Raw genomic sequence first — 15,147 nt, 5'->3', positions numbered from 1 at the left:
TCTTGCCATAATCTCAATTTGGTATTCCCCGGACAATGGAGCTCTCTGTAAAATCTGAAAATTGTTGTCTTTAACAAGACAAATACATCCAGCTGTTTTATAATATTTGCTATATTTCAGCAGTGTTCCTTGAGACATCATCGCCATTTGTACACACGATTATATGATGTATCTTCGTGTCCAGACCACATACACCGCTTGTTTCTCTAGTGGGGTGGCATGGGGAGGTGTCGCCGTGGGGTGGGGTGTGTTGGAGGCATTCAGAGATGATCGTAGTTTGGAGGAGGTGGTATTAGTAATGGGAGGACGGTAGTAGGGGGGGAGGTGTGTAGCAGGAAAATTTAGATTACAGTGGTCTGGATGGGCGGGATTAGGTTTTGTGTCGTGTGAGAGAAGATTGACGGGGGATTGTTGTATATGAGGGGTAATATGTTGTGTGTGTATGCGTATTTCCTGTTTATGCTTGCAAGATCGAGCTGTTTGCACTTGGACCTCATCTTTATAACCATGGTTGTGTAATGTATTTACTCTAACCTATTTTCCACTAACATATCTAGTTCATATTCCTTCCTCTCTAACACTAACACACACACACCACACACACACACACACACACACACACACACACACACACACACACACACACACACACACACACACACACACACACACACACACACACACACACACACCAGAGAGCAGGGAGAGATACCAGAGGGCCAGAAATGAATACGTACCTCAGAGTGAGGAAGGAAGCAGAGAGACCCACGTAAAAGCGAGTAAAGCCAAGACCCACCCAAAGCTGCTCCACAGCCACATCAGGAGGAAAACAGCAGTGAAGGAACAAGTGATGAAACTGCGAAAAGGGGAGAACAGATACACAGAGAATGACAAGGAGGTGTGTGAAGAACTCAACAAGAGATTCCAGGAGGTCTTCACAGTAGAACAAGGAGAAGCCCCTGCACTAAATGAGGAGGAGGCAAACCAAGCAACCTTGGAGGAATTTGACCTCACCAGTGATGATGTCAAAAGGTGTCTGCTGGAGCTGGATGTGACAAAGGCTGTTGGGCCTGACAGAATCTCACAATGGATACTAAAGGAAGGTGCAGAAGCACTAAGTGTGCCACTGTCTATGGTGTATAACAGGTCACTGGAAACAGGAGACTTACCAGAAAGTTGGAAGACAGCTAACGTAGTCCCAATATACAAGATTGGTGACAGGCAAGAGGCACTGAACTACAGGCCAGTTTCCCTAACTTGTATACCATGCGAGGTGATGGAGAAGATCGTGAGAAAAAGGCTCGTAGAGCATCTGGAGGGAAATAACTTTGAAACGCACCACCAACATGGGTTCAGGGATGGTAAATCGTGCCTCACAGGTTTAATAGAATTCTATGACCAGGCAACAAAAATTAGGCAGGAAAGAGAAGGGTGGACCGACTGCATTTTCCTGGACTGCCAGAAAGCCTTTAACACAGTACCCCATAAAAGGCTGTTAAAAAAGTTGGAGCAACAGGCAGGAGTAAAAGGGAAGATGCTCCAGTGGATAAGGGAGTACTTAAACAACAGGAAACAGCGAGTAACGGTGAGGGGGGGAGACATCAGAGTGGCGAGATGTCACCAGCGGAGTCCTACAGGGCTCAGTACTTGTGCCCATCCGTGTTTCCAATATATGTAAACGATCTTCCGGAGGGTATAGACTCGTTCCTCTCAATGTTTGCTGATGATGCAAAAATTGTGAGAAGAATCAAGACGGATGAAGATAGACAGAGACTACAGGATGACCTGGACAAACTGGAAGAATGGACTTGAAAATGGTTGCTAAAGTTCAGCTCAGGAAAGTGTAAGGGAAATTAGGGGAAGGGAGCAGGAGGCTGAACACAAGGTATCATCTGGGAGGTGAAATCCTGCAAGAGTCAAATAGAGAGAAAGATCTAGGGGTTGATATCCCACCGAACCTGTCCCCAGAGGCCCACATCAAAAGAATATCATCAGCGGCATATACTAGATTGGCCAACATAAGAACTGTCTTTAGAAACTTGTGTAAAGAATCGTCCAGGAACCTGTATACCACTTATGTCAGACCAATCCTGGAATATGCAGCTCCAGCCTGGAGTCCATACCTAGTAAACACAAGACAAAGTTAGAGAAGATTCAGCGGTATGCCACCAGGCTCGTCCCGGAACTGAGAGGAATGAGCTACGTGGAAAGGCTAAAGGAGCTGAACCTCAAATCAATGGAAAACAGAAGAGTAAGGGGAGACATGATAACCACCTACAAAATTCTCTGGGGAATTGACAGGGTGGACAAAGACAAACTCTTCAGCACGGGTGGGACACGAACAAGGGGACACAGGTAGAAACTTAGTACCCAGATGAGCCACAGAGACGTTAGAAAGAATTTTTTCAGTGTCAGGGTAGTTAATAAATAGAATGCATTAGGCAGTGATGTGGTGGAGGCTGACTCCATACACAGTTTAAAATGTAGATATGATAGAGCCCAGTAGGCTCAGGAATCTGTACACCAGTTGATTGACAGTTGAGAGGCGGGACCAAAGAGCCAAAGCTCAACCCTCGCAAGCACAAATAGGTGAGTACACACGCGCGCACAAACACACACACACACACACACACACACACACACACACACACACACACACACACACACACACACACACACACTTCTGAAGGGAATTGATAGGGTAGATAAAGACAGTCTATTTACCACAAGGGGAATACGCACAAGAGGACACAGGTGGAAACTGAGTGCCCAAATGAGCCACAGAGATATTAGAAAGAACTTTTTTAGTGTCAGAGTGGTTGACAAATGGAATGCATTAGGGGGTGATGTGGTGGAGGCTGACTCCATACACAGTTTCAAGTGCAGATATGATAGAACCCGATAGGCTCAGGAATCTGTACACCTGTTGATTGACGGTTGAGAGGCGGGACCAAAGAGCCAGAGCTCAACCCCCGCAAACACAACTAGGTGAGTTCAACTAGGTGAGTGCACACACACACACACACACACACACACACACACACACACACACACACACACACACACACACACACACACACACACAAAGCCTTTGATACAGTACCGCACAGGACACTGATATTGAAACTATTCAAACTTGAGAGGCAGGCGAGAGTAAGCGGAAATACCCTAGTTTGGGTTAAGAACTACCAAACAGATAGGAGACAATGAGTACAGATAGAGGGCGAGAACTCGGACTGCCGAACAGTAACGAGTGGAATACTTCAAGGATCGGTGCTAGGACCAGTCATATTTCTCATGTACGTAAAAGACTTGCCTACAGGAGTCGAGTCCCATATGTCGATTTTCGCGGATGCCACAAAATTAATGACAAGAGTTATAAGAGCACAGGAGTGTAGGATCCTCCAAGACGACTTGAACAGGTTGCGAAGATGGTCAGAGAAATGGTTACTGGAGATCAACACGAGCAAATATAAAGTTATGAAAATGGGGCTAAGTAACAGGAGACCATAAGGACAGTACACAATGAAGGGAAACTACCTACCTGTGACGATTCGAGAAAGAGACCGGGGAGTGGACGTAACACCTAAGCTAACTCCTGAGGCACATATACATAGAATATCGACAGCAGCGTACTCTATGCTGACAAAAATTAGAACATCATTCAGAAACTTATGTAAGGAGGCATTTGGGGAGCTTTACGCTGTCGTCGTGAGACCAGTCTTAAAGCATGCCTCGCCATCATTGAGTTCCCACCTGGAGAAACACATAAGGAAACTGGATAAGGTTCAGAAGTTTGCAACGAGGCTCGTTCCAGAGTTACGAGGGATCGGGTATGAAGAGCGCCTGAAGGAACTAAACCTAATGACAATAGAAAAAAGGAGAATGAGGGGGGGGGGATATGATAGAAACATAAAATATTTAGGTGGGTTGACAGAGTGGAAATAGACAAAATGTTCACACGAAATACTAACAGAACAAGGGGATATGGGTGGAAGCTGGAAACTCAAAAGAGTCACAGAGATGTTAAGAAGCTTGCTTTTAGCGTGAGAGTAGTGGGGAAATGGAATGAACTTAAGGAGCAGGTTGTGGAAGCAAACACTATTCATTATTTTTTAAACTAGATATGATAGGGAAATAGGACCAGAGTTATTGCTATAAACAACTGGCAACTAGAAAGAAGGGATTCAATAGTCAATGCTCGATCCTGCAGGCATAAATAGCTGAGTACACACAAACGCGCGGGTTCAATTCCCAGCAAAGGCAAAAACAAACGGGCAGAGTTTCTTTCACCCTGATGACCTGTTCACCTAGCAGTAAGTAGGTACCTGGGAGTTACCAGGTTACCAGCAGAAAGACAGCTGTTATTGGCTACTTCCTGGGGATGTATGTGTACTTGTGTGTGTGCGTGTTTTCTAACGAGTTTTACACATTTCAGGAACACGGACGTCACCGTGATTCTCACCCCGACGGCTCCGTGGCCACAGAAGACGACACACACGTTCCCTCTCATCAAGTCCCGCACATTCCTTGCATTTTCCGGAATGACGGCAATAACGGGCGCCGCTTAGCAAGGCCATGTCTTGCTAACGACCGACCTGGCAAGATTCTTGTTCCGTCGTGCTTGGCTCAGTTGACCTATCAAGGTCTAGCAGGTGGTAGATGTTCCCTACTGACCCTTGATTGATGTTCCAGCCTTGCCAGAGAGTCTTGTAAGTCAAGCTGTTGGAGGAGTGTTGTTTGTCATGATGCAGAAGAAGTCTTGCGTGTCAAGCTGTACTTTCCCGTCCCAAGGTTGTCAAGAATGCTCTCGTATTTTTTCTTGACACAATTTCTCATAAATATCACAGAGAGGCTTCTCACATTGTCTTGGGCCGTGTTTCGAAACTTGCAGGTGTATTATGTATACAATAAGTGGCATCTAGGAACTTCCTCAAGTAATCGTTTTGTAAAAGTTCTCCGGTGCCGATGCGTATATTCTGAAGCACCTCTTATGTCCAGTAAAATGTTTCGTAAAAAAAAGTGGTGTAAAAATGCATTACAAACTCCTAAAATTCCATCATAAAATAAGGAATGTATTCAAGACCGAGAAAAGCAAAATACATGAGACACACTTGATCAAGCAATAACGCAAGCGGTGAGCCGCTACACAAGCACTCCAAGTGTCTCATTATGCCACATAACTCCTTCATTAAAATCTCTCCACATATCGCCGATCCCACCCGCCCTTTCCTTTGATTAGTACCCGTCCCAAATCCTTATCCTGACCACTTCCATATGCTATATAGTCGTAATAGCTTGGTGCTTTCCCTCTGATACTCTTCCCCCCCCCCCCCAACCCACCAAAACAGTGCCCCCTTCTTACTTCATGAATTTTTTACGACCAGGTACATGTTTAGTGGTTCAGTTTACAGCAGTTCATGCTGAGCTCGTTTTCCTGTGTGCCTTATACGTCCCAGACGTCCGTCCCGGCCTTCCCACCAGAGTAGGAGCGGCGCCGTCACCGTGAGAATCATCCACAACACTCTCGCCTCGACTAATGGGGCAACATTGTTAACATTTTACAGTAACCTTGGCAAAAATCCTCCCATTAAGAAAAGTTACGGCTCACAAATATCGTTTTCTATGCATCGCACTCAGTAGGTTAGTTAGATTGATTACATCCTTACATTTTTTTGTATTAGACTAAAAGGTTGGGTTTGTTATGGTGTGGCAAGTCAAGAAAACGAAGTTGTTCCTGGTCATTGGTGCGTGTGTAAGTTATTAAGGACGTCACATACACAGTGAGACATTGGGGGATGAGTTGGGTGGGGAAGAGACAAAGAGAGAGAGAGAGAGAGAGAGAGAGAGAGAGAGAGAGAGAGAGAGAGAGAGAGAGAGAGAGAGAGAGAGAGAGAGAGAGAGAGAGAGAGAGAGACATAGATATTGTTAGATATATCAAGAGCTATAAACAATACGTGTTATGTTTTTATTATTTTCTACCACAGACGTAGCCACACATTTACAAAGCTAACCAGCATATATACATTTTCAAGATATGTAAAGAAAGAATATGGAGATTTTGATGGGCACCCACGAATGAATTCTTCCAGGCAGTCAGCTTGCAGAAAGAACTCAATGCCAAAAGAAGAGGGGAGAGGGGTGGCAGGACACGATAAACATAAAGTACCTATAAGAATTGATAAAGTAGAGAAAGAGATGTTTTCATTGAATATCAGTAGAACAATAGAGCATGGGCTGGACGATTGAGAACCAGAAAAGACACAGAGATGTCAGAAAGTTTTTCTTTTAGGGTAAATATGAGCAGACTATACAAATGAACTTTATTCATGAGTTGAAAAGTTGATATGATACAAAGCATGGGTTAAGAATCATTGCCTTAGACAACTGTCAGCTGAAAAGTCGGGATCCAGTAACCAAAACCTGAACCTTATATTTATGTATATACATATATATATATATATATATATATATATATATATATATATATATATATATATATATATATATATATATATATATATATATATATTAGTATATTTTGGTAGCAGTCTTTCCTGTAGACATATATTATTAAATATGACCGAAAAAGTAAGATTAATAATTCTAACACGAATTTTCTCGATCTTTCGTACGTTACTTTTCACTGTTGGTGGTAATTCAAAAATCAATTCTCCAAAATTCAGACTAGAAATTTAGACTAGAAATACAAATGAATTTTGGAGAATTGATTTGAATTGATTGGAAGCTGAGTACCCAAATGAGCCACAAAAATATTAGAAAGAACTTTTTCAGTGTCAGAGTAGTTATTAAATGGAATGCAATAGGAAGTGATGTGCTGAAGGCTGACTCCATTCAAACTTTCAAATGTATATATGATGGGGTTCGAGATGCTCAGGAATCTGTACACAAGTAGATTGACGGTTGAGAGGCGGGACCAAAGAGCCGAAGTTCAACCCCCGAAAGCACAATTACGTGACAATTAGGTGAATACACACACACTTAAACAAAAACACTAACAAACCAAACACACACAAACTGACACACACCGAACGTTCTCACTTCAGGAAAAGAGAGGTCAAGACACTCCTAAATTTCAGAAATAAGAAAGCATATATAATAAATAAGGAGGCATATATAATAAATAAGGAGGCATATATAATAAATAATGAGGCATATATAATAAATAAGGAGGCATATATAATAAATAAGGAGGCATATATAATAAATAAGGAGGCATATATAATAAATAAGGAGGCATATATAATAAATAAGGAGGCATATAATATTTAAGGAGGCATATATAATAAATAAGAAGGCATATATAATAAATAAGGAGGCATATATAATAAATAAGAAGGCATATATCATAAATAAGGAGGCATATATAATAAATAAGAAGGCATATATAATAAATAACACGCTACTTTTGCCGATTCGATAAATGGCTTCAAAAGAATTCCAAAATTAGTTATAAACTATGCAGGCGATGAGTCACAATAACGTGGCTGAAGTATGTTGACCAGACATGGTTTTTTGCTCTACGCGAGGTTTCTGTCCACGCTGAGCTGGCCTTAGGACACCTGCGTTATCATTTGACAGATGTACCGCCCCAGTCAAACTCCCCACCTGATAATGTCCTCGGAGCGGATCCTCGGTAGTTATAAACTTTTAATATCAATGAGGTGTTTTTTAATCTGGATTATATAAAACATTTGTTAAGTGTCTGCTAACTGTAATAGGTGAACGATAATAATCCATTATAAAACTTGTAATTAATTTCATATGGGACCAACAGGTAAACACTGAACCAACTATAATAATACAACACAAATATAACTTATAAATAGGTCAGTTATAATATTCTGTTTATTTATTAAAGGGATTAAAATCATTCCACTCACTGGATTTATTTTCAGGAAATCAAATATTATATGGAGGTAACTAACATGATTATGGAATTTCTTGAGAGAACGTGAGGCAGGATGGGGCTGTGTTATCTTGGCTGTGCACAAGGCAACACTAAATTATTTAGAAGATAGATACTAAAAACTACTGGTTTTTAACATGTGTGTTTTATAAAATATAAATAATGGCCAGAGTATAATATCTCCAACAAATTTCATAAAATTCATAATCATTTATATTGCAACAGCAGCAGCTAGAAAAAGGATATAGAGGATAATGGGAACTTTCAAAACAAAGAATATAACGTAAGAATAGAAGAAATTCCTGAATTTCCATCGCCTTCAAGGGAAATGAATTTCCCTCGAGGGTAGAATTATTTTCCCTCGCCAGGAAGCTCTTATACCACCCATAACTCAATGAATATAAGTCTAACCTATGCTTGAAACAGTCCAGCGATCCCTCGTCTCTTGTCTTACCCGGTAATTTATTCCATCAATCATTAACGCTATTTCCAAAGTACTGTGTTTCCAGGTCTTCTAAATCAAAAAGTTATCCAATTAGTATCTGTTCTTCAGTTAATATATCATTCATTTGTGTACTTCATTTATGTTGTCCTTCATCTTCAAATTATCTAAAGAATGCAAATGAAAGCATTTTCAACCTCTCTTCATATAAGGGGGGTTCAGAATGCTCGGAATTACCTTTTGAAATGCTTCTCTGAATGTTTTCTATGGAATTTATTCAGTGCCTAAAGCTGGAATACAAGATCAAAAAGTAATGGCTTCTGCTATTTTAAATACCACTTGGGCTGGACGGTAGAGCGACGGTCTCTCTTCATGCAGGTCGGAGTTCAATCCCCCGAGCGTCAAAAGTGGTTGGGGACCATTCCTTTCCCCGTCCCATCCCCAATCCTTTTCCTGACCTTCAACCAAGTGCTATACATTCGTAATGGCTTGGCGCTTTCCACTATTCATTTTTTTATTTTAAATTCCTTAAAATCGACCCAGGTAAAGTACAGGGAATTCAGGTGGAAACTAATCATTTCAATGAGCAACAGTAATATTGGAAATAATCTATTTAATGCCAAAATCAATATCGACGAAGATGAACGTTTGCTGGTCTGACTCTGTGTCCAAAGTAGGTCTATCGTTTAGGGTCAACCTCGCCCAGTAATTCGAGATGACACATGTCGAGACGAGAGAGGGGAGTGGAGGGGAATGTTGGAGGAGAAGGAAAGTAATATAGAGAGGGGAGACAGTGGGAGAAAGGTGTAATAGGAAGCAGACAGGAAAGATGGGAGAGAGGAAAAGGGAGAAGTGAAAGGGGAGAGAGAGAGAGAGAGAGAGAGAGAGAGAGAGAGAGAGAGAGAGAGAGAGAGAGAGAGAGAGAGAGAGAGAGAGAGAGAGAGAGAGAGAGAGAGAGAGAGAGAGAGAGAGAGAGAGAGACCTGGGCACAGCCGGGTACTCCCATCTAGTAGTAAATAAATTAAATTAATTTGACTTTGGAATGGTTGTGGCTAACGAATGGTAGTAGGACCGGGCCGCGGGGACGCTAAGCCCCGAAATCATCGCAAGGTAAGGTGACGTCACCTATAGGTTCATGTACCGTTATGACTCCATAATCAGATCAGGAACCTGTACACTAATCCATAAAGGGTAAGGCACTTATGGGAAGAAACCACTAAGCCAGTATACCTTATGTAGCACTTAACAGAGCAATTAACGGAGCCTAACTACATACATCATCGAGGATCGAACACAGACTTGCAGGAAGTGAGACCATATCGTTTTACAAACAATCCAAGAGGATGGGGATCAGTCCATTGAAATAAGGAGAGGTGGAGCCCAATAGCAGAAGCTCAACGCCCTCTAAATATCACAGCACCCGTTTGTGTATAAGCTGGAGAAGCGAATGGAATGTTTCAGCCTCGCGTTTGCATAAGTGCTCCTGGTAATTAAGATCCTATCTCACATGACCCTCGCTGACGGCCCAACACATAAAAGAACGTCGTTGGACGATATACTGTAGTCGTTGGACGATATACTGTAGTCGTTGGACGATATACTGTAGTCGTTGGACGATATACTGTAGTCGTTGGACGATATACTGTAGTCGTTGGACGATATACTGTAGACGTTGGACGATATACTGTAGTCGTTGGACGATATACTGTAGTCGTTGGACGATATACTGTAGACGTTGGACGATATACTGTAGACGTTGGACGATATACTGAAGTCGTTAGACGATATACAGAAGTCGTTGGACGATATACTGAAGTCGTTGGACGATATACAGAAGTCGTTGGACGATATACAGAAGTCGTTGGACGATATACTGTAGACGTTGGACGATATACTGAAGTCGTTAGACGATATACAGAAGTCGTTGGACGATATACTGAAGTCGTTGGACGATATACAGAAGTCGTTGGACGATATACAGAAGTCGTTGGACGATATACTGTAGTCGTTGGACGATATACAGAAGTCGTTGGACGATATACAGAAGTCGTTGGACGATATACAGTAGTCGTTGGACGATATACAAAAGTCGTTGGACGATATACAGAAGTCGTTGGACGATATACTATAGTCGTTGGACGATATACTGTAGTCGTTCTTCAAGTCAGATGACAAAGACTTGCAACAGAAAATATCGTCATGCAATTCATCCCATTGTAAAAATGGGGGTTAGTGGGTCATTTAAGTCATATAGAAATAAGAGAAAGCATTCGTTTTTTCTTTACATTGATGGTGTAGATGAATAAGATTGAGTGAAACGAAGAACTATATGGAATATGGTGAAGTATTTGAGAGTGTGAGGAACAACAGGAAATTCACTCCAAAGGTCAAGGTTGTCGGTGACTTTCTTGAGGGTTATGGGCGAGGAAGGTAATGCTGGTGGTGAGGTGTTTCAGAGTCTACATCCTGCCCCAGGCCGACGCCCAGGCTGTGCTCTACACCCCTCTGTATACCCCCACCACACTGTCTAGACACTCTGTATACCCCCACCACACGGTCTAGACACTCTGTATACCACCTCCACACTGTCTAGACACTCTGTATACCCCCACCACACTGTCTGGACACTCTGTATACCCCACCACACTGTCTAGACACTATGTATACCACCACCACACTGTCTCGACACTATGTATACCACCACCACACTGTCTAGACACTCTGTATACCCCCACCACACTGTCTAGACACTATGTATACCACCTCCACACTGTCTAGACACTATGTATACCCCCACCACACTGTCTAGACACTCTGTATACCACCTCCACACTGTCTAGACACTATGTATACCACCACCACACTGTCTAGACACTATGTATACCCCAACACATAGTCTGAACCCTCTGTATATTAAAGCCACACAGTGTAAATCCGTTGTATACCTCCACCACATGGTTACGCCCTCTTTATACCACTACCATATAGACTTCACTCTCCATATTCCACCACAACAGTCTACACCCTCCATGTATCACCACCAGAGCCTTCACTCTGTGTACCACCACCACAGCTTACACTCTTTATATACTACCATCACACAGTTTACACCCTCTATATACCACCACCAAAGAGCCTACACCTTCCCATATACCACTACCACAAAGTGTACTCCCTCTATATATAAAATCCCAACACAGTCTAAGCACTCAAAATACCACCAGAGTCAACAGTAAACACTATCTACACATACAGTATGCTATCCATCAAAACATAGTGGTCACCCGTTGGCAGCTACTATCACATGCCTTTTGCCACCAGCCAAGAAATGAGATGAAACAGAGGGAACATGATCTCTACATACAAGATTCTGAAGGGAATAGCCAAAATGGATAAGAAAAGCTTCTTTGTCTGAAGATACGATATTCGAGAACATAGATGGAAGCTGAAAGCACAAATGACTCGAAGAAATGCAAATAAATACTCGTTCCCTTTATGGAGTTCTCAACAAGTGGAGTGCACTGAAAGTAGAGGTTTTGGAAGCCACCTCTATCCACTACTTCAAGGTCAAATAGAGCAAGGAACCCGATAAAACAGATGGAAAGCAGGGCATGAAACTCTAATCCTCACTTCCCCGAAGTCACTTTTGGGTGAGCCCTGTTGGGTCTGCACCGCCCTCACCTCTCACGACACGGAGCTGTTCATCCCCCCTCAAGGAGGTGGACAACGTAAACATAGCAGGGAAGGTGCCCTGTGAGCCAGGGAAGGTGCCCTGTGAGCCAGGGAAGGTGCCCTGTGAGCCAAGGAAGGTGCCCTGTTAGCCAGGGAAGATGCCCTGTGAGCCAGGGAAGATGCCCTGTGAGCCAGGGAAGATGCCCTGTGAGCCAGGGAAGGTGCCCTGTGAGCCAGGGAAGATGCCCTGTGAGCCAGGGAAGATGCCCTGTGAGCCAGGGACGATGCCCTGTGAGCCAGGGAAGATGCCCTGTGAGCCAGGGACGATGCCCTGTGAGCCAGGGAAGATGCCCTGTGAGCCAGGGAAGGTGCCCTGTGAGTCAGGGAAGATGCCCTGTGAGCCAGGGCATCCAACGACAACAGAGGACAGTAGAGAGGCACTAACGACAACAGAGGACAATAGAGAGGCACTAACGACAATAGAGAGGCACTAACGACAATAGAGGACAATAGAGAGGCACTGACGACAATAGAGGACAATAGAGAGGCACTAACGACAATAGAGAGGCACTAACGACAATAGAGAGGCACTAACGACAATATAGGACAAAAGAGATACACTAACGACAACAGAGGACAATAGAGAGACACTAACGACAACAGAGGACAATAGAGAGACACTAACGACAACAGAGGACAGTAGAGAGGCACTAACGACAACAGAGGACAGTAGAGAGGCACTAACGACAACAGAGGACAGTAGAGAGGCACTAACGACAAAAGAGGACAGTAGAGAGGCACTAACGACAACAGAGGACAGTAGAGAGGCACTAACGACAACAGAGGACACTAGAGAGGCACTAACGACAACAGAGGACAATAGAGAGGCACTAACGACAGCAAGAAAGGAAAACATTCGCACAAAGGAACATTGCTGAACAATTTATGACCTCTTAGACTGGTCGCTACCGCGAACGTCCTCGCGTCTTGGCACGGGCATGAATATCCCGTCTCCTTGTGCCCATATCTCCTCTAAGTACTGTATAGTCATCCTTGGAGGGTTGGGGGGGGGGGGGAGCCTGGCGATGCCCAGGATAGTTCTCTATCCGCTCATCCTAACCCCCATTATACCCGTCCTGTTTTCTCCTCTCGCCGCAACACTGTTTTCTTCATATTCTGTCCTTCCTTCCCACGCTTTTTCCTTCTTCCCTCCCTTTGCTGCTCCATTCCTTCCCCCTCTCCTCTCTTCATTTTTCCCCGTTCTACTCCCCCCATCTCCTCACCCTTTTCCTTTCCAACCAATATATATATATATATATATATATATATATATATATATATATATATATATATATATATATATATATATATATATATATGTATATGTATATATATATATATATATATATATATATATATATATATATATATATATATATATATATATATATATATATATATATATATATATATACTGGCATCAGGTTTTCTTTTAAACATGTCTCATTGAATATGACAGCATATTTCGTGTTAACTATTTTCTGGTCTAGGGCGTCTGTTCCTCTTACTAGTGCTCTTGCATCAGGGCTCAGCTGGAAGAGGAGTTCACCAAAAGTCATGTTCGTTTTCATGATGTGTCTCATGTGATTCCAGGAATCACTTTAATTCCAGGAATTAAAGACTTTTATCTATCTCGTTTCTTCTTTAACGATATATGGACTCCATGATTGTGCACAAATTCCTTAATTGTTCCTTCGTATGCGCAAATTAGATTCCGAGCCAAACGTTGTTCAGATTTCCGAATAGTGGCCAACCTGTTATTTACAGCGGATGACATATGATTGACATGAGTAACGGGAGACAGGTTCTGAGTAATGTCAAACCTGAAGTATTTTTTTTATCTCTGTACGATCCCAGAACGTTTTTCGCTAGCATTTGGAACTTTAAGACCGGCCTTTTGTTCCCAGCATCCAAACCTTGGCCAGGCTTGTTGGTGCTGTACTTGTTGGTACTCACCAACTCTCACTTCATGCAGGTCGGTGTTCAATACCCGACCGTCCAAATGGTTGGGTACCATTCCTTTCTCCCCCTTCCTTCTCATCACTGATCCTGATCCCTTCCAAGCACTATATAGTCGCAATGGCTTGGCGCTTTCTCTTTGATCGTTCCCGTCCCTTCCCACCAACCAGCTTTGGTACTAAGCACTTGTCAAACCGTAAGGGCCTTTTGTCGAACCAATCTGATTCAAACTTGATTTCAATCATGATTCTAGCTGGCCCTCCCCATCCTTTAGCTTTATGCTGTCTTCCAATGTATCATTATCCTAGCTTGTGTTTTATTAGCTAACATTAATCAGAAGATGTCATTTGAAACATTATTCACATAAAACAACAGCAAGATTTTTAATGTAGCACCATGGACGTGGGATTCTAGATGGATAAACACGTTCTAAACATGAGCAAGCACTATGTAGGAGTGAAAGAGACAATAACCTGTATTGTGAGAAGAACACAGTCAAGTTATTGGTAATAAACATCCTGTGAGGTAGAGCAAGTTTGCTCTTCGCTGGAGTAGTTTGCAGCGTAAACACACACGCACACATGAGAAGTTGCGCGTGAATAGTGTCGCTGTGTTCTTATTCAGATGGGTTTAGCCAGAGTCTGGATTAGCGGGTTCCCATGAGCAGTGTGGGTTCCCATGACTAATGTGGGTCCCCCATGACCGGTGTGAGTCCCTATGACCCGTGTGAGTCTCCATGACCAGTGTGGGTCCCCATGACTAGTGTGAGTCCCCATGACCAGTGTGAGTCCCCATGACCAGTGTGGGTCCCCATGAGCAGTGACTCATCATAACCTATATGAGTACACATGACATGTCTGTGAGAATGTGAGTAATTATAATTAATTGTGTCGCAGGACAGGCAACCAGTGGCCAGTATATATTCATGTTAGTCCTATATCTAGGGCCATCCTGCCCCCAAACGTCGAATTTCTGACCCTCCCCAGGATGCAACCCCACAATAAGCTGACTAACTCCTGGGTACCTATTGACATCCTAGGTGAACAATGGCACTTGGTGATGGCCCCATTATTGCCACTCTCCC

The 15,147-nt window shown here is 42.9% G+C and overlaps 1 protein-coding gene across 1 annotated transcript; it reads right to left on the bottom strand.

Annotated features, from left to right (window-relative positions):
* Positions 1-9,875: 9,875 nt before the first annotated feature.
* Positions 9,876-14,308, bottom strand: LOC123772286 (uncharacterized). The gene is made up of 2 exons (XM_045765371.2): positions 14,231-14,308; positions 9,876-10,550 (listed from the first exon to the last, which is right to left on the bottom strand). The coding sequence occupies exons 1-2, from the start codon at positions 14,306-14,308 to the stop codon at positions 9,876-9,878; spliced, it is 753 nt and encodes a 250-aa protein (XP_045621327.2).
* Positions 14,309-15,147: the final 839 nt, after the last annotated feature.

Source organism: Procambarus clarkii, chromosome 69, assembly GCF_040958095.1.
Source record: "Procambarus clarkii isolate CNS0578487 chromosome 69, FALCON_Pclarkii_2.0, whole genome shotgun sequence".
Taxonomy (NCBI): Eukaryota; Metazoa; Arthropoda; class Malacostraca; order Decapoda; family Cambaridae; genus Procambarus; species Procambarus clarkii.
The sequence above is the reverse complement of the archived record's forward strand: the minus strand, read 5'-3'. Positions and strand labels throughout refer to the sequence as shown.

Coding starts and splice junctions, on each gene's coding strand:
- LOC123772286 (XM_045765371.2), bottom strand. CDS start 14,308: ATGATTGAAATCAAGTTTGAATCAGATTGGTTCGACAAAAGGCCCTTA. Junction 10,551..14,230: donor AGTGCTTAGTACCAAAGCTG/GTTGGTGGGAAG, acceptor TTCTGTTGCAAG/TCTTTGTCATCTGACTTGAA.